Below are 19,196 nucleotides of genomic sequence, written 5' to 3'. Positions count from 1 at the left end.
AGCAGGGCAGGGTCTTCTCATTTCACACACTCCTTCCAGACACAGGCTGATGCGGGAAGCAGAGCTCTGAGCCAGGGACGGGGACAGGATTCCCAACAGCTTCCATGCATATTTCACAGCAGCCTCAGGCTACTGGGGTCTCCCTGCAGCACTGGGAGTCTTGAAAATGTTCCCAGGCCTGTGCAAGGGGGTTGTATCTTGTTTGAGAAATGGGGGAATGTCGCGTCTCCCCTCCCCCATCACCAATGGGCCCACTCAGAAAATCAGCAGGTTTCTCACACCCTGTCTCCTCCCCTGCTCCCTCCCCGCCAGGAGCTCCCTGAAAATCCCCTACCCAAGATGGCTCCATCACAGACATTTCCCTTCCCTGAGTACTGGAAGACGGGCCCAACTAGAGAGAAACGTGTTCTTCTGCACAGAGGGTGAAATCAGACCAGATCAGACTGCGTGGAGTATTTGACAGAAAGGACATACTGTGAGTGGAACCTGTCCCTGTGCCCTGCTGGAGGAACGTGGAATCCAGGAGGAGTGGAAATGGTCACTGAGCCTCCCTTGCGCAGAGGAAGTTGTCTGGGAGGCGAGCTGAATTATCACCTTCACTAGGCCTTCTCAGGATCTGTGCGCTCTGGGGGCCTTGCTGACTCATACACGGCTCTGGACTTAAACCCCATGCCTCTTTTCTAAAACCTGCAGAGCCCAGAGTCCCTCCCCAGGGCTGGACCTAGTCCCAACGAGGGAGGTGAACAGGGATTGTGTGTGCAGCCAAGAAACAACACAGACAGGACAATGACAGATTTATGCCACTTTGAAAGCTGGAAGGGTGGGGTGGTGTAGCTTTTCCATTGGTTTTTGAATCCCGTGTCCCACTGGAGGGGGCACGAGATGCAACTCTCTCTCACAGATGTGCGTTTATGGAACCCATTCACCTCTGTTCTAAATGACATGGAAGAACATGACCAGATAGAGACACACAGACCCCACGGCTTCTAGTATCTGAGGAGATGGGAATCCCTTACCCAGCGAGGTCACCGTCTCGTAGTTCTCCTGCATGACATCCCTGTAGAGGGCTCTCTGAGCGGGGTCCAGCAGAGCCCCCTGCTCCTGGGTGAAATACACAGCCACCTCCTCGAAGGTCACCGGCATCTGAAACACCAAAAAGGCCCCAGTCATTACCTGCTGCTCCAGCCACAATCCACTAGTCACGTGAGACGAAGGATGAAGAAATGGAAGCTCTGGGAGGGCCAGAGTAGCAGAATCCCACCCCGCTCAGAGCACTCAGGAGGCTTAAGGGGGTGGGAGAAGGTGAGAGCTTCTTGTCCCCCCCAGCACACGGAGCAGGGCAGGGTCTTCTAATTTCCCACACACCTGCCGGACACAAGCTGATACGGGAAGCAGAGCTCTGAGCCAGGAACAGGGACAGGAATCCCAAAGAGCTTCCCTGCATATATCACAGCAGCTTCAGGCTAGTGGGGTCTCACTCCAGCACTAGGAGCCTGGAAAATGTTCCCAGCCCTGCTGCAGGGGGTTGTATGAGAAGGTTGTATCCTGTTTGAGAAATAGAGGAATGTCCCATCTCCCCTCCCTCCAACATCAATGGGCCCACTCATAAAATCAGCAGGTTTATCACACCCTGTCTCCTCCCCCGCTGAAAATCCCCTATCCAAGATGGCTCCATCACAGACGTTTCCCTTCCCTGCGTCCTGGAAGACAGGCCCCTCTGGACCGAAACATGGCCGGGATTCCTCAGCCTGTCGAGGTGAGAGGGGAGGTTACAGAAGGGGCTTCAGTCCATCTCACCCCCCGATTCCCACCAGACTCTTCAGACACTCCCAGTAACAGCATCTCTGAGCCAAATGCTAGAAAAAGAGCAGAACTAAAGGGGCCACTTTGGGGGATTTCCCCACACTGCCCTGTAAACTCCTCTCCCTAAGGAACAGCAGGAGCCCTCTGGTGGCATCACCTGAAGAACGAGCTGCCCTGGACTCCTGCAGCAGCCCCCAGGGACAGGCAGGCAGAGGCTGAGCCCATTGGCCCAGCCACACTCCCTGCCTGCCCAAAGCAACAGTGACTCAGGTGGGGCTAAGATGCGAATCCTGCCCAGAAATCACACCAGGGGCCTGGGCAGACCCCAAAACTCATGAGACACAGACCCTGCCCTGTTGTTACTGCCAGATGTCTGACAGCAACAACACATCGGGAGCAGGGTGTGTGTGTGTGGGGGGGGTGCGCTGGGTTTTTACCTCTGTTCCCCACCAGTCTCCCCCCACAGCCCTTTCCCTCGCAGTGACCCCCACTCATATCTTCCCCCATGACAGCCTCGCTCCCCTCAGCCCCACAATCCTCCTGATCTCCCTGCATCGCCCCATCTTCCCTTCAGAGCGCCCCCGCCCACATCCCAGCCTGCCCCCCGCAGCCCCAGCACCCGCCCCACTCCCCCCGCCTGCCGTCACCCCCTGCACCTCTTTAGCCTCCGCCCCCTGCAGCCCGGGGATGCCGGGGGGGGCGGGTCTCTCTCACCTTCCCTCCGAGCGGGGCCCCCCGGGACAGGGGCCGGGCCGGGCTGGGGGCTCTGCCCTGGCCTGGGAGAGGCTCCTGGGGAGCAGCGGGAAGGGCCCTGCTGGAGATTCCCCTCTCCCGGCTGCAGCCAGGGCTCCGGGCTCCCAGCACCAGCCGCCGGGGCTCGGGGATCTCGCCACGAGCCTGGGAGCCAGAGTCACCGCAGCGGCGGCGAGTCACTTCCTGCTGCCGGGCCGGAGACCAGCGCTCGCTGCCCCCCGACAGAGCCGCCTCCCGGCTGCCCCTGGGTCCTAGCGATCAATAGGCTCCTGTGCAGCCTGGTTACCAGCACTGGGTGACCAGACAGCAAGTGTGAACAATCAGGACAGGGAATGGGAGGTAATAGGCACCTATATAAGACAAAGCCCCAAATAGCAGGACTGTCCCTATACAATTGGGACATCTGGTCACCCTACCAGCGCTGGTGCAAAAGCTGGAGCTGGCTGGGCTGGCTGAGCCGGACTTGTGGGAGAGAGAAGCAAAAGGAGGAAGAGAGGAAGTAAGGGGGAGGGGAAGGAAAATGATGGATGAGGGGAAGGGTGACAGCAGAAACCCACCCTCATATCCACCAGGGTGCAGGGCTGGCCTCAGGGCCTTTTCCCTTGGCCCGTGAGCTCCCCGTCCTGCACAGGCGGGAGAGGTGCAGATGCAGAATGGGGCCGCTCGGAACAGCTGCCTCCTCCAGAGGCACCAGCCTGCTCCCCAGGAAGCCCCACCATATTCCCTGCTAGCATCAGCCCCGACTTCTGCTGGCGCTAGGGGGTGCTCGACCCCCCCTTACCCTACCCCCTTTCGAACCCCTTCCCAAAGTCCCCGCCCCAAATCCAAGCTCTACCTGCCCCTATTCCAACCCCTTCCCCAAATCTCTGTCCCAGTCCCACCTCTTCCCCACCTCCACCCCTGAGCACACCACATTCCCATTCCTCCCCTCTCCCTCCCTGAGCTTCTTACACCACAGAATGATTCCTGGTGGAAATTGCCTCCACCCAACCACAAAAAGAATCTATTATCACTAATAAATACTGATTCCCTCTTTGGCTCTTAATATAATCAACCTGTACTCTACTCCATAGCCCTGCATGTCTTTGGTGCCACAAGGGTCTCACATTCGGTGGTCTATTCCCATCTGCTGCACACCTTATGCAGTTTTTAACCAAATTTTCTACGTTCTCTCGCTCCTTAGGCCATATTCCAAACTGTTTTTACCTTAAAAGAGAGTATTTTCTATTCCTCAGTGGGCCATAGACTGACACAGGTTAATGATCTCTTCTCCTTAAAGTTTCTCAGGTACCCACTTGTCCTCCCCTCTTTTCTTATTCAATGCAGAACCACCTTTCATACTCCAGATTCCCCATCTTTAGGTTCAACCTCCTATTTTATGGAGCCCTGGACCCTTTAAATCACCACCCAAACCCTGGGGCTCCCAGCTGCGGCTGCTACCCCGGGGCTCCGGCAGCAGGGCTCTGGCAGCGATTTAAAGGGCCAGGGCCTCTAGCCATCACTACTGCAGTAGAGCCCTGAGCCCTTTACATCACTCCCAGAGCCTCGGGGCTCCCAACCGCTGCCACAGCTCCTGTCATGATTTAAAGAGCCTGGGACTCCCAGCCACTGCTACGGCAGCTGGACTCCCGTCCCGAAGCCTTTAAATATCAACATAAAGGGCCCAGGGATTTAAAGACCCCACCAATTCCGGTTGAGGCCCCTCCCCCTGCTCAGGACTCAGGCATATTGCTAAGTCCATTAAGTTACTTTCACCCCTGACCACTGGGAAGGAAACAGACGCGTGAGGGGAAGGCTGGCAGCAGAACCTCAAGTCTCACATCCCAGGGGCAGTACAGGATTTAGCCAAAGCCGAAGCAGTTGAGGATGTCGGCTGGTTCCTCTTCTCTGCTTTGCCCTGCTCAGCTTCCCTTTCAGGATCAGGATGATGAAAGCCCAACGGTGCCATGTGGGTCCCAGGAGACAGCAGGTGTGAGACATACCCCAGAGTACAATCTGGACTGTTGAACTGCTTAATTCTCCATCCCAGGGCATGGTTTACACTGCTTCCCAGAGTGAATAAAAATCAATGACTTTAAAAAACAAAAATCAAGAAAATCAGATTTCTGTTATTTAAGTTGGATTTTTTTCCTCAAAAACCATTTTATCTAAAGATAGTTGTAATTCAGCTATAATGTATCTCATCATGGAATAGGGATTGTAAATTCTAATTCTATAGTATGAAACAATACACACGTCTTGTTTAAGAAAAGTTTTGTCAATGAGTTCCCACTGTTCATACATTAAAAACCCAGTCTTATGGGGATCCACAGGCTTCTATACAGATTACTGAGGTTAATTTTTCTAGCTACTCAATGGGACTCAGTGCTCAGTCTAGAAGATACCATCAGAGATGCTTAGTTTTCCAGTTCTCAAACTGTGGCTTTGTCTCTCCAGAGGTAACATGCTTGTTAACAGCAAAAATGTTTTAAAATAAATTAATATATAGAGGTTAGAAATAACAGACCTCACCTCTATTGTCCCTTTGCAAATCTGGGTACATAGAGTCAATCCCTTATCTCTCTCAAAAAGTGCAAACTTTCAAAAAGTTGAATGAACAGAAGACTGCTGGAGAAGTCTGGAGAGACATGTGAGAAGCAAGGGACATCTGCTTTTCTCTTAAAATATTATATGTTTGCTGTTGAAGAAAAAATTCCGGAACACTTAACATTGTTATTTTAGTTAAATAAAACAATTTACAAGTCTGTCTGGTGATGTTCTCCTTCTAACACAGGATGGCATGAATGAAATAACCAAACAATGAAATAAACAAATGAAATTAAATAATCAAACATTCCATGTCTGATATAGCTGTAAAACTCATCTAAAATGTTTTCAGAATAAATCAATGCTTTAAAATGTATAGCGTGTACCTTCCAAAAATGAATCCTAAATATATCTCAGCATTGTGAAGAATATGTATTAAGGTTATAACAACCAACAAGAATACATTTTTATGTAGAAAACCATGATTAAATTGAGTCTTCCTGACTAGTGATTTAAATCAAATCCACCCTGCTGCTTCCCTGTGTGAACAACCAACCCCTCCACGCTCTGCTCACACACAGCCACCAGCCTTCAAAGTCACTCCTGGCTGCACTGTACTGAGTGTGACTAGCCAGACACTCAGAAACTTACCAAATGACACAGGAACATCAGCCAGTTTTCAACTCCCAGCCTTGCACCCTGGGAATGTTCATCTTGGACAGCTCAGTCTGGTCACTGGGTCGGAGAAACTCAGTCATTAGAGGGGTCGGATTAGGCCACAGCCTTGTTCTCTCCAGTCAAATCCCCCAAACACTTCAATGAAAACACACAGGTCCAGACAAAATACTAACCACTTGAGTAACTGGAGCAAGGGGTTTCAGGATTACAAGGGAGAAGGATGTCAAAGGTCAGAACCGGTTAACACTACAAAATTATAAAATGCATTTAAATCCTAACATTTTACTAATTTAAGGAGGAAAATGTTTTTTTGAAAGCAAGGAGGTTTTTTGCACCCCACCTGCTGTTGCAGCAGTTCACAGTTCTGAGTACCCGGGTTGGATTTCCTTCCAGCCTTGGTCCGTCCTCCCCACTCCATGGCCCCTGTTGCCTTTCAAGTCATATTCCTTGCCTTGCTGTAGAGATGGGAGAGGAGAGGTGAAAATGAAGGCAATTCTCCCTTGTGCTTTTGTACCACCCTCCTCTTTGGAGGTCACCCCCCAGCCGGGGGGCAGGTGAACAGTCAGTCCCTGTGGCCTAAGTGAGCGTCCAGCCGTCCTTTCGTGAATTGAAACTCTCAATTGTTCCCCAGCTCCACAGCTGGGGACTGATGCTCCCTAAGAATTACTGGCACTTAGCACCTAGCTGGTGTGCAGGTGCCACTGTCTCTGGGGAGCTCATCTGTGGGCGTTTTTCCAGCTTTAACAGCATATAACAACATAACAGCGAACTTCTCCGAGCTCCATGGACAGTGCTGATTCTCCCCATGAAAATGCGTCTATCATATTCAGCAGGAGAAGATTTATTCATTTTTGAATGTGGGTGACCATAATAGTGTAGACCAGTGGTTCTCAAAACGCATTTCATCAGCCCCGCTCCATGACCCGCCTTCTTTGTGTCTGTGGTCATTACGCCTCCCCCACCTCACAAGCACATATATCGCCACCTACCCCAGCTCCACAATGGCAGAGCAGTTGCTGGGGAAGCGCACAGCTCTGAAAGCCCCAATAGCAGCACAGAAGTGAGGGTGGCCACGTGAAAAGTGATATTCCACAATATCGCATGCTGCATCAGACACACCCCACAGCAGACTTATCACCCCACAGTGACACCCTCTAGCTTCTGTGCTGCTGCTTCACCTGGGTTTTTCAGAGCCTGAGCAGAACCTTAGAGTCCCAAAAAATGAGGTACTAGCATGAATTCCTCTAAGCTTAATTACCAGCTTAGATCTGATACGCTGCCACCAATCAGGATTCTGAGTGCCTGATAAACTCTGGTCTCCCCAAAACCTTCCCTGGGGACCCCCAAGATCCAGACCCCCTGGATCCTAACACAAGGAAAGTAAACTCTTTCCCTCACCAGTGCCTCTCCTAGGCTTTCCCTCCCTGGGTTACCCTGGAAGATACTGGATTCAAACTCCTTGAATCTTAAAACAGAGGCTTCCACCTCTACCCCTCCTCTCTCTCTCCCACCAAGTCCTTGGTGAGTACAGACTCAATACCTTAGCATGAACCAGAGGAAAAAAATCAATTAGGTATTTAAAAGGAAGTTTTTAAATAAAAGAAAGAAAAAAAGAAAAAATCTCTGTAAATACAAGATGTAATATTACAGGGTCTTTCAGCTATGTGCGCGGCTCGCCATGTCGATTCCGGAACTCCGTTTGTTTTGGTGGAGTTCCGGAATCGATCTAAGTGCACTCTGAGATCGATATATCCCGTCCAGATCAGACGCGATATATCAGTCCCCGAGCAATCGATTTTAACGTGCCGATACGGCGCGTAGTCTAGACGGGGTGTCAGTCTGGTCACTGGGTCGGACAAACTCAGTCATTAGTGGGTCGCCACCACAAAGGGGTCGGATTAGGCCACAGCCTTGTTCTCTCCAGTCAAATCCCCCAAACACTTCAATGAAAACACACAGGTCCAGACAAAACACTAAAACCACTTTAGTAACAGAAGCAACGGGGTTTTCAGGGATTACAAGGGAGAAAGATGTCAAAGGTCAGAAAAGGTTAAAACTACAAAATTAAAACATGCATTTTAAATCTTACATTTTACCAAATTAAGGAAGATGTGAAGTAAACAGGATTTCCCACCCCACCCGCTGTTGCAGGCAGTTCACAGTTCTCAGTACCCAGGCTGGATTTCCTTCCAGCCTTGGCCTGCCCTCTCCACTGCAAGGCCACTGCTGCCTATCAAGCCATCTTGTTGCCTTCTGTAAAGATGGGAAAGGAAAGGTGAAAATGGAGGCAATTCCCCCTTGTGCTCTTGTATCACTCTCCTCTTTGAGGTTCACCCCTCAGCTGGGGGACAGGCGACAATCAGTCTGTGGCCTAAGTGAGCGTCCAGCCGTCCTTCCGGTGAATTGTAACTCTCTTGTTCCTGGCTCCACAGCTATGAACGGCCAGCTGAGCAATTACTGGCCACTTAGCACCTTAAAAACCTCTAAGGAATGAGTGTCCACCACCTCCCTGCCTAACCCATTCCAGTGCTTCACCACCATCCTAGTGAAAAAGTTATTCCTAATATCCAACCGAAACTTTCCCCACTGCAATGTGAGATCATTACTCCTTGTTCCGTTATCTGGTACTAATGAGCACAGTCTAGATCCATCCTCTTTGGAACCCCCTCTCTGGTAGTTGAAAGCAGCGACCAAATCCTCCCTCTTTCTTCTCTTCTGTAGACTAAAAAATCCTCCTTCTCTCAGACTCTCCTCATAAGTCATGTGCTCCAGCCCCCTAATCAGTTTTGTTGCCCTCCGCTGGACTCTTTCCAATTTTTCCACATCCTTCTTGTAGTCTGCGGCCCAAAACTGGACACAATACTCCAGAGGAGGCCTCACCAATGTCGAATAGAGGGGAATGATCACGTCCCTCAATCTGCTGGAAATGCCCCTATTTATACAGCCCAAAAGTCAAGGAATAACACATCCATTGCTTTTCCCTCATCCACAGAGCCACTTATCTCCTCATAGAAGGCAATTAGGTTATTCAGACATGACTTGCCCTCTTCTTCCAAGTCTTTAAAAATATACATTTACATGTCAAACTCTAGCTTATCTAAAGTGGACAAACTTTTAAAATCTCTCTTTAAAAGTTGAATCTGAGTCAATTACACGCAAGTTGCTTAAACCTTTCTTGCCATGTGTCACAGAAGTTTAGATTCTGTGTGGATTCTTCCATGTTTAATGAGTTCAGACCTCCATATGAAACTTTTCCCACACTTCAAGCACTTGTGGGGTCTCACTCCTGTGTGTAATGCCTGATGATGACTTAGGTGTGACTTCAGTATGAAATTTTTCCCACAGACCAAGCACTTGTGGGGTCTCTCTCCAGTGTGAATTGCCTGATGTTCAACAAGGCTTGACTTTCTTATGAAACTTTTCCCACAGACCAAGCACCTGTGGGGTCTCTCTCCTGTGTGGATTGCCTGATGTTGAACAAGGCTTGACTTTATTATGAAACTTTTCCCACACTCCAAGCACTTGTAGGGTCTCACTCCTGTGTGGATTGCCTGATGATTAACAAGGTCTGACTTTCGTATGAAACTTTTCCCACAATCCAAGCACTTGTGGGGTTTCTCTCCTGTATGGATTGCCTGATGTCTAACAAGGCCTGACCTTTCTATGAAACTTTTCCCACACTCCAGACACTTGTAGGGTCTCACTCCTGTGTGGATTGCCTGATGTACAACAAGGTGTGACCTCTGTAGGAAACTTTTCCCACACTCCAAGCACTTATGGGGTCTCTCACGTGTGTGGCTTAACTGATGTCTAATTATTTGCATCTTCGAAATGAAACATTTCTCGCACTCGAGGGATTGAGAGGGTTTTTCTCCACTGTGGCTTCTCCCATGGTTATTAAGATCTGAGAGCTTACTGAAGCTTTCCCCATGGTTCAAGCATTGAAGGGGTTTCTCTCCAGTATGGATTGTCTGATGTGTCACAAGCTGTGAGCTCACAATGAATTCTTTCCCACACTGAAGGTAGTGCCAGGGTGTCTTTTCCTTGGGATTTGTCTGCTGTGCTCTGGGATCCTCCTTTCTTCCCCCACCATTATTGGACTCATCCACTTTCTTCCCTAGTTGGTTTCCCAGAAGCCTCTCTGACATGTGCCAATTTCCCCAGGATTCTTCCTGCTCCAAGCACTGGGAAAAATTCCCTTCAGCTCTTCCCACAAAGGTCCCCTGCGGTTCCACTTCCCCGGGAATTACCTCATGATGATTCCCCTCCTCATTCTCACTCCCTCGCTCAGCACCTGCTGGGAGAGACACAATCCAGACAGGAGCCGTTGTGTTGGGGAGAAAGAGGAATAGCACAGAGGGAAAACCCAACACAAAGACTGAGCAATTGGACTCCTCCTCCACATCCCACCCAAACACTCATAGGGAAGAAAAGCTGAGAAGCAAACTCCTGGAATGGTGTGAGCTATATCTGATGACTGCAGCCCTGTCCTGGCTGCGATGAGGAAGAACGGAGGGTGCTTACTCACACCATATTTTGGGATTCTCAGCTTTTTCCTTCATTCCCTAGATGGTTTCTGTGTCACTTCTCACCTGTATGGGTGCATCTCGGAAGCCTTTTTTCCTTGCAGGCCTGGAGATCGGGCACCCACGGCTCTTCCCCACATTCCAGCCGGACAATCAGCTCAGGTTTGGGAATGGGAAATCCTGCGCAGAGGGTGAAATCAGACCAAATTAGGGTGCATGGAGAACTGGTGGAGTATTTGTCACTAAGGAGATTCTATGAGTGGAGCCTGTCCCTGTGCTCTGCTGGAGGAACGTGGAATCCAAGAGGACAGGAACATGGTCACTGAGCCCCCTTGCGCACAAGAATTTGTCTGGGGAGGTGAGCTGAATTATTACCACACCTTCACTAGGTGTTCCCAGGATCTGTGCGCTTTGGGGGCCTTGCTGACTCACACATAGCTTTGCACTTAAACCCCTGCCTCTTTCTAAACCTGCAGAGCCCAGAGTCCTCCCTTAGGCTGGAACTATTCTCAAGGACGGAGGTGAACAGGGATTGTATGTGCAGCCGAGGAACAACACAGAGACAGGACAACGATGCCCCTTTGAAAGATGGAGGGGTGGGGATGGTTTAGCTTGTCCATTGGGTTTTGACACCCATGTCCCATGGAGAGGGCACAGAGATGCAAGTGTCTCTCACATGGCAGCTATGCTTTATGGAAACCACTCACCTCTGATCTAACTGACATAGGACGAATGACCAGACTCAGACATTCAGACCCCATGACATCTAGTATCTGAGAGGACGGGAATCCCTTACCCAGTGAGGTCACCATCTCATAGTTCGCCTGCATAACATCCATGTAGAGAGCTCTCTGAGTGGGGTCCAGCAGAGCCCCCTGCCCCTGGGTGAAATACACAGCCACATCCTCGAAGCTCACCGGCATCTGAAACACCAAAAGGCCCCAGTCATTACCTGCTGCTCCAGCCACAATCCCAATAGTCACGTGGGAGGAAGGATAAGGAAATAGAAACTCTGGGAGGGCCAGAGTAGCAGAATCCCACCCCCACCCTGCTCAGAGCAGCCAGGACACGTCAGGGGGTGGGAGAAGATGAGAGATCCTTGTCCCCCCTGCACATGGAGCGGGGCAGGGTCTTCTCATTTCCCACACACCTGCCAGACACAGGTTGATACAGGAAGCAGAGCTCTGAGCCAGGGACAGCGAAAGGAATCCCAACTGCTTCCCTGCGTATTTCACAGCAGCCTCAGGCTAGTGGGGTCTCACTCCAGCACTGGACCCTGGAAAATGTTTCCAGACCTGCTGAGAAGGTTGTATCCTGTTTGAGAAATAGAGGAATGTCCCATCTCCCCTCCCTCCAACATCAATGGGCCCACTCATAAAATCAGCAGGTTTATCACACCCTGTCTCCTCCCCCGCTGAAAATCCCCTATCCAAGATGGCTCCATCACAGACGTTTCCCTTCCCTGCGTCCTGGAAGACAGGCCCCTCTGGACCGAAACATGGCCGGGATTCCTCAGCCTGTCGAGGTGAGAGGGGAGGTTACAGAAGGGGCTTCAGTCCATCTCACCCCCCGATTCCCACCAGACTCTTCAGACACTCCCAGTAACAGCATCTCTGAGCCAAATGCTAGAAAAAGAGCAGAACTAAAGGGGCCACTTTGGGGGATTTCCCCACACTGCCCTGTAAACTCCTCTCCCTAAGGAACAGCAGGAGCCCTCTGGTGGCATCACCTGAAGAACGAGCTGCCCTGGACTCCTGCAGCAGCCCCCAGGGACAGGCAGGCAGAGGCTGAGCCCATTGGCCCAGCCACACTCCCTGCCTGCCCAAAGCAACAGTGACTCAGGTGGGGCTAAGATGCGAATCCTGCCCAGAAATCACACCAGGGGCCTGGGCAGACCCCAAAACTCATGAGACACAGACCCTGCCCTGTTGTTACTGCCAGATGTCTGACAGCAACAACACATCGGGAGCAGGGTGTGTGTGTGTGGGGGGGGTGCGCTGGGTTTTTACCTCTGTTCCCCACCAGTCTCCCCCCACAGCCCTTTCCCTCGCAGTGACCCCCACTCATATCTTCCCCCATGACAGCCTCGCTCCCCTCAGCCCCACAATCCTCCTGATCTCCCTGCATCGCCCCATCTTCCCTTCAGAGCGCCCCCGCCCACATCCCAGCCTGCCCCCCGCAGCCCCAGCACCCGCCCCACTCCCCCCGCCTGCCGTCACCCCCTGCACCTCTTTAGCCTCCGCCCCCTGCAGCCCGGGGATGCCGGGGGGGGCGGGTCTCTCTCACCTTCCCTCCGAGCGGGGCCCCCCGGGACAGGGGCCGGGCCGGGCTGGGGGCTCTGCCCTGGCCTGGGAGAGGCTCCTGGGGAGCAGCGGGAAGGGCCCTGCTGGAGATTCCCCTCCCCCGGCTGCAGCCAGGGCTCCGGGCTCCCAGCACCAGCCGCCGGGGCTCGGCGATCTCGCCGGGAGCCTGGGAGCCAGAGTCACCGCAGCGGCTGCGAGTCACTTCCTGCTGCCGGGCCGGAGCCCAGCGCTCGCTGCCCCCCCGACAGAGCCGCCTCCCGGCTGCTCCTGGGTCCTAGTGATCCAGGCAGCACAATGCAGCATCCTTGGGCCTATGTTACCAGGACTGGGTGACCAGACAGCAAGTGTGAAAATCAGGCAAGGGATGGGGGATAATAGGCACCGATATAAGACAAAGCTTCAAATAGCAGGACTGTCCCTATACAGTTGGGACATCTGGTCACCCTACCAGCACTGGAGGAAAAGTTGGAGCTGGCTGGGCTGGCTGAGCCAGACTTGTGGGAGAAAGAAGCAAAAGGAGAAAGAGAGGAAGTAAGGGGGAGGGGGAGGTGAAGGAAAATGATGGCTGAGGGGAAGGGTGACAGCAGAAACCCACCCTCATATCCACCAGGGTGCAGGGCCCGCCTCAGGGCCTTTTCCCTTGTTCCCGCGGGCTCCGCATCCTGCACCCCCTTTTGCCTCTAACCCTTGTGCCCTTCTGCACCCTAACTCCAACACTGTGTCCCTAACCCCAACATTTTTTTATTTTCACCCCAACCTCTCCACCGTGCCACCTTCACCTTAACCCCTGCGCTTCCCTCCCATCTGCGCTCCCAACCCCAGTCCTGTGTTGCCCATGTACCTTCCACGCCGTTGTCCTGACCAGGTCCACCCACCCTCTTATGCCCAGCATCCCCCACGCCCAGTGGCCTCCCACCCACAGACTCCCCACACTGTCCAGCACCTCTCACAGCCCCCCACCCCACAACTGTCCACCATGCCATATTCCCGAAGGCTTTCAGCACCAAAAAATTAAAAATTCTATGCACAATATTTTAAAATTCTGTCTATTTTATTTGTTGATATCAGGGCCATCCCTAGCTATTCTGGGTCTTTACAAAACCCCCCTGTGGGGAGGGGCAGACCTCCTTTGGGAGGCGGGAAGCCCCAGGCCTCCACAATGGGGCATGGCTTGGGAGACAGGGAGGAACCAGCCCCAGCACTCACCGGGGGCATGGCTGGGGACGGGTCGCTGTACTTCTTGCCACCAGTGAGTGTAGGCCAGGCCCTGCTGCAGAGTCCTCAGGGGTGGGGCTGGGGTGCAGCAGGAGCAGGAAGAGGCGCGGTGGGGCAAAGAAGGGCAGGGGCTTAGGGGAAGGGGTGAAGTGAGGGCAGGGCTGGGGCAGAGCAGGGGCAGGGGCCAGGGCCCTGGGGAAGAGGCAGAGCAGGGGCTGGAGCAGCATGCAGCTGCGCAGGGCACCAGGAAATTTGGTGTCCCAAACCTCCTGGTGCCCTACATAGCTGCGTACTTTGTGGATGGCCCTGGTCAGTACATACGTGTGAAGGCTACAGAATGGCAGTGGCAAGCATTGACCCCTGGCTGCATGGAGGTGGGAGATCATCCTGCAGACCTCCCCCACCCCTCCCCTCCTAGGAGAGGGACTTGGCAGTGAGATGCCTCTGTGTGCATGTCAAAAGGCCACAAGGAAGCATTTCACAAGGTGCCTGGCATGTCAGCCAGGACCCAAAATCCATGTTAATGACTAAAAAGAAATAGCTGATACCAATGGTTGAGTCCAGCCCTCACCGGGCCCTCTCCTGCCAGGGGTCTGGGCCATCACCTCCCAAATGGCCTTTCATTCTCCCTAAAATGGAACATTTCCCTCTGGGCCTGAACAGCCCAGCAGTGCTTGGGGGGCGCCATGTAGTAAGAACAGGAATTCTCTTCAGGCACCAGCCTTTTTTTTCTGCTCTGAGTTACACAGGGCTTGTCTACACCACGGCACGTTTTAGCGACGAAGCTGTGTCCATACAGCTTCGTCGCTAAAAGCCGGCGTATGTAAATGCTCTCTGTTGGCAAAATACTTCCAGCCCCACACGCGGCGTTCGCGCTGCCGACAAAGCTGTGTTCACACTGCCACTTGCTGCAGCAAAACTTTTGTCTTTCAGTTGGGGGAGGGGAGCTTTTTAAAGTACCCGGGAAAGACAAGAGCTTTGTCAACAACTTGGCAGCGTAGACAAGCCCATACCTGGTTGCCACACACGGCTCTGTGAGACTGTACTGGGTAACTCGGCACACGGTTTCAACAGTGCCAGCCAAGCCTCATTTGAAGAGTGGCCCTTTATTAGGATGGTTTAAGGCAGTTTTTAAAGGTCTTTCCCACAGGTGAGGACGCATGTGCTGCATTCATGAAGGGCCCTTTAAAGTCCCACTTGACTAGGGAGACCAGATGAGAGACGTGATATATTGGGACGCGGGTGGGATGAAGGGGTGCTGGCAGAAGAAAAAATCCCCAAGAGCTGGTGGCGGAGGGAAAAACTAAAGCAAAAGTGCTGCTGGAGCACACCACCCACCGGCTGAGCACCCACCGCAGCCCCACTGCCCCTGCACCAGCTCCCCTCCGCTGCGCCTCCACTTCCCCTAAGCTGGCTGCCATGGCCTGCTTCTCCCCCTTCCCTCCAGCACTTGTGCCGCCATACAGCTGATTAGCGCAAGCCTGGGAGGGAAGCGTGAGGAGGAGGAGGAGGAATGTGGCGTCCTTGGGGAATAGGTGGGGCTAGGGCGGGAATTTGAGGAGGGATCCAATGGGGCAGAGAGGGGGCAGGGCTGGGGGCGGGGCAAGGGCAAGAATGTGGGGAGGGATCCAATGGGAGAGGGAGGGGTGGTGTCAGGGCGGGGCCGGGGGGTGCAAGAGGGCAAAATATTGGGACAATTCACATCCTGACCGATGTTCAGTTGGGACATGGAACAAACAAGTAAATATCAGGACAATGCTGATAAAATCAGGATGTCTGGTCACCTTGCTCTGGACTCTACACTGTTTAGAACTCTCCCTCATTCAAACTGCTTCCAGCTGGAGAGCCAGAGCTGCAGATATTTGTATCCTCAAGAAAAGAAAATGTCCCTTTCCCCTAAATAAAAGTGTTCAGCTACTCCAGCCTTCTTAAGAGTGAATCCACCTTCTTCCTCAGCTAAGAGGTTGCTCCTTCCCTTGCATTCTGCAGCCCTGATTGTTGCTTTTCTGCTCCAGGTACAACCATAGGCGCTGACCCGTGGGTGCTCTGGGGCTGGGGCACTCATGGGGAAAAATTGGTGGGTGCTCTGCATCCACTGGCAGCTCCCTGGCCCACCCCCTGACCCCAGCTCACCTCCACCTCTGCCTCCTCCCCTGAGCATCCTGCGGCTCCGTTTCTCCTCCCAGCTTCCAGCGCTTTCTGCCGCAGAACAGCTGTTTCACAGCAGCAAGCGCTGAAAGGAGGGGGAATGTGGTGCGCTTGGGGAAGAGGTGAGGCTGGGGTGTGGATTTGGGGAAGGAGTCCAATGGGGCAGGGAGGGGGCAGATGTTCAGCAGGGGTGGGTGGGGCAGTGGTGGAGTTGGAGTTGGGCCAAGGGGGTTGAGCACCCCGTAGCACCAGGAAAAGTTGGTGCCTATGGGTACATTCGCCCACTTTTGTTTTAATTTCAGTTTCCTGCTGACACAGGCATTTTGTTAATCATAGAATATCAGGGTTGGAAGGGACCTTAGGAGGTCATCTAGCCCAACCCCCTGCTCAAATCAGGACCAATCCCCAGATATATTTTGGCCCCAAATCCCTAAATGACCCCCTCAAGGATTGAACTCACAACCTGGGGTTTAGCAGGCCAATGCTCAAAACACTGAGCTATCGCTCCCCACCCGTAAGCCAGAAAAGCAAATGCCACCTTCTTTTATATTCCTTTAACTTTCCCTCCTCCCCAGCCAGGTTACATGTGTACCTCTCCCTCCTCCCAGCCCACATCTGCTGCTGATCTCTGCTGGGGAAGGGAGGGGAAGGAGGGGAAAGAAGGGGGATCCTCGGCATCTGGGCTTAAACTTCAGAATAGAGGGAGGCAGAGTGAAAAGGAGATTGCAGGGAGTTGCCTGCAGAGCAGTGGGCACAGGCGGGAGAGGTGCAGATGCAGAATGTGGCAGTTCGGAACAGCTGCTCCCTCCGGGGGCACCAGCCTGCTCCTCAGGAAGCTCCAGCACATTCCCTGCTAGCATCGGCCCCAACTTCTGCTGGCGCTGGTGGGTGCTCGACCCTCCCTTACCCTGCCCTCATTCCACCCCTTCCCCAAAGTCCCCACCCCAACTCTACCCCCTTCCTGCCCCATCCCAGTGGTCCCCAACCTTTTGGTGGCCAGTAGCACAATCATGTTTTCAGAAGAGTGGGGCGGGCGCCAACAATTTTTCAAGCCTTATTTTGTATTTGTACACTAAATAATACGAAAAACATCCTATTTAATATTATATATGAATCCATAAGATAAAAAGGGTAATTTTACATGTAAAAGGTATTAATTAAATTATTCGGCAATTATTCTTTCACCTCACCATGTGAATTTGCTCTTTTTTATCTACCTCTAAGAAAAACTAAGGAGTTTTTACAAAATCAATATCATAAACAGTTTTCATCTTATTTATTTTTTAAAAAAGTAAAACTCTGTTGAACTGCTGGTTCAAATATATGTATTATTCTCACTTTAACATAGAATGAAGCCTGCAGCCCCGGAGTTCTCTGTCCTCGGCAAGCACAGTGACACGGTTTCTCTCCGGCTTAAGCCACGGCCCTGTGCTTGCCTGGGATCGAGAATCCCAGTGCCCGCAGCCTGCAGCCCTGGAAAAGCCAGAGAGAAGCCACACCCCTGTGCCTGCTGGGGACAGAGAACACCGGCACCCGCAGAGTGCAGGCACAGAGTTCTCTGTCCCTGGCAGACACGGGGCCACGGCTTCTCTCTCCTACTGGGCACTAGATGGGCGCAAATAAATGCCCCGGCGGGCATCATGGCGACTGCGAGCACTGCGTTGGGGACCACTGCCCTATTCCAATCCCTTCCCCAAATCCCAGTCCTGGCCCCACCTCTTCCCCGCCTCCTCCCCTGAGCAGGTCACATTCCCTCTCCTCCCTCCCCCCCCCGGAGCTTTTACACCATGAAACAGCTGTTTTGCGGCGGCAAGCGCTGAGAGGGGAAGCGGAGACACCGTGCACTCAGGGGAGGAGGCGGAGGCGAGGTGAGCTGTGGCGAGGATTTGGCCTCCAATTGGAGCACCCTCCAATTTATCCCTGTGGGTACTCAAGCCCCAGAGCACCAATGGAGTCAGCGCCTATGGCTGCTAGCTCACTAAGTCAGACAAAGGGCTTGGCTACATTAGACATTTCAAAGCGCTGCCCTGGCAGCGCTGCGGGAGCGCTGCCACGGCAGCGCTTTGAAGTGTGAGTGTAGTCAAAGCTGCAGCGCTGGGAGAGAGCTCTCCCAGCGCTGCTTGTAAACCACATCCCTTACGGGTGTAGCGTGCAGCGCTGGGAGCCGCGTTCCCAGCGCTGCCGCCCTGATTACACTGACACTTCACAGCGGTGCATCTTGCAGCGCTCAGGGGGGTGTTTTTTCACATCCCAGTTGCAGCGCTGTACAGTGCCAGTGTAGCCAAGGCCACAGACACCCCTCCTTGCTCTTTTTCCTTCCTAGCCCAGCTCGCCCCAGGCATCCCTAGCCCAGTTCCTCCTCCTTCACTTCACAAAGTCCCACACCCGGCTCTACCAAGCTCGGCTCCAACCCCTGGCTTCCCAGCCTCCAGCGCCTGTTCCTAGTCTTGCTCCAGCCCCCTGCTGGGCCTGACTCCCCCAGCACTGCTCACTCACATGCTACAAACTTTTGCTCCTGGCTGGTCTCAAGGGCCCTGTCATAGTATCTTTCCCCAATCTGAACCTTAGCGTCCAAAAATGGGGTACCAGCATGAATTCCTCTAAGCTTAATTACCAGCTTAGATCTGAGAAGCTGCCACCAATCAGGACTTTGAGTGCCTGATAAACTCTGGTCTCCCCAAACCTTCCCCGGGGACCCCAAGACCCAGATCCCCTGGATCTTGACACAAGGAAAGTAAACCCTTTCCTTTACCGTTGCCTCTCCCAGACTTTCCCTCCCTGGGTTACCTTGGAAGATACTGTGATTCAAACTCCTTGAATCTTAACACACAGAGGAATTCCCCCTCCCCCTCCCCAGTTTTTTCCCTCACCCACAGGCCATACAGATTCAAACTCCGTGAATCTAAAGCAAAGAGGACATTTACCCTTTTTCCCCTCTCCCCCTCCTCTCTCTCAGAGAGAGAGACAGAGATAAACACAGAGAGCAGGTTTTTCCTCCCCCCTTTCTCCTACCAATTCCCTGGTGAGTGCAGACTCCCTTCCTTTGCCTTAACAAGGGGAAAAAATTAATCACGTCTTTTACAAGAAAAGCTTTTAATAAAAGAAAGAAAAAGTAAGAAATCTCTGTAATTTCAAGATGTAATATTACAGAGTCTTTCAGCTTATAGAAACTGGAGAAAAAGCCTCCTCCAACAGAAATACAATTTAAAATACTTCCAGCAAACTACACATTTGCAAATAAAGA

At 52.6% G+C, this 19,196-nt stretch overlaps 3 protein-coding genes across 3 annotated transcripts in view; 1 reads left to right on the top strand and 2 right to left on the bottom strand.

Moving 5' to 3' along the window:
* The window catches only part of LOC116823724 (uncharacterized), a 162,298-nt gene extending 160,156 nt beyond the window's left edge, over positions 1-2,142 (bottom strand). The window contains exon 1 of the mRNA XM_075071568.1: positions 1,724-2,142. The gene's annotated coding sequence lies outside the window, so the exon portion shown is untranslated. The remainder of the gene's footprint in view (positions 1-1,723) is intronic.
* The window catches only part of LOC142047652 (uncharacterized), a 124,743-nt gene that overhangs the window by 42,390 nt on the left and 63,157 nt on the right, over positions 1-19,196 (top strand).
* The window catches only part of LOC116827353 (uncharacterized), a 44,601-nt gene that overhangs the window by 16,676 nt on the left and 8,729 nt on the right, over positions 1-19,196 (bottom strand). The window contains 4 exon segments of the mRNA XM_075071479.1: positions 2,518-2,589; positions 8,949-10,057; positions 10,353-10,466; positions 11,083-11,209. Coding sequence (XP_074927580.1) covers positions 2,518-2,589; positions 8,949-10,057; positions 10,353-10,466; positions 11,083-11,209 — 1,422 coding nt within the window.

This window comes from Chelonoidis abingdonii, chromosome 12, assembly GCF_003597395.2.
Source record: "Chelonoidis abingdonii isolate Lonesome George chromosome 12, CheloAbing_2.0, whole genome shotgun sequence".
Classification (NCBI taxonomy): Eukaryota; Metazoa; Chordata; order Testudines; family Testudinidae; genus Chelonoidis; species Chelonoidis abingdonii.
This window is presented reverse-complemented; position numbering and strand designations above follow the sequence as displayed.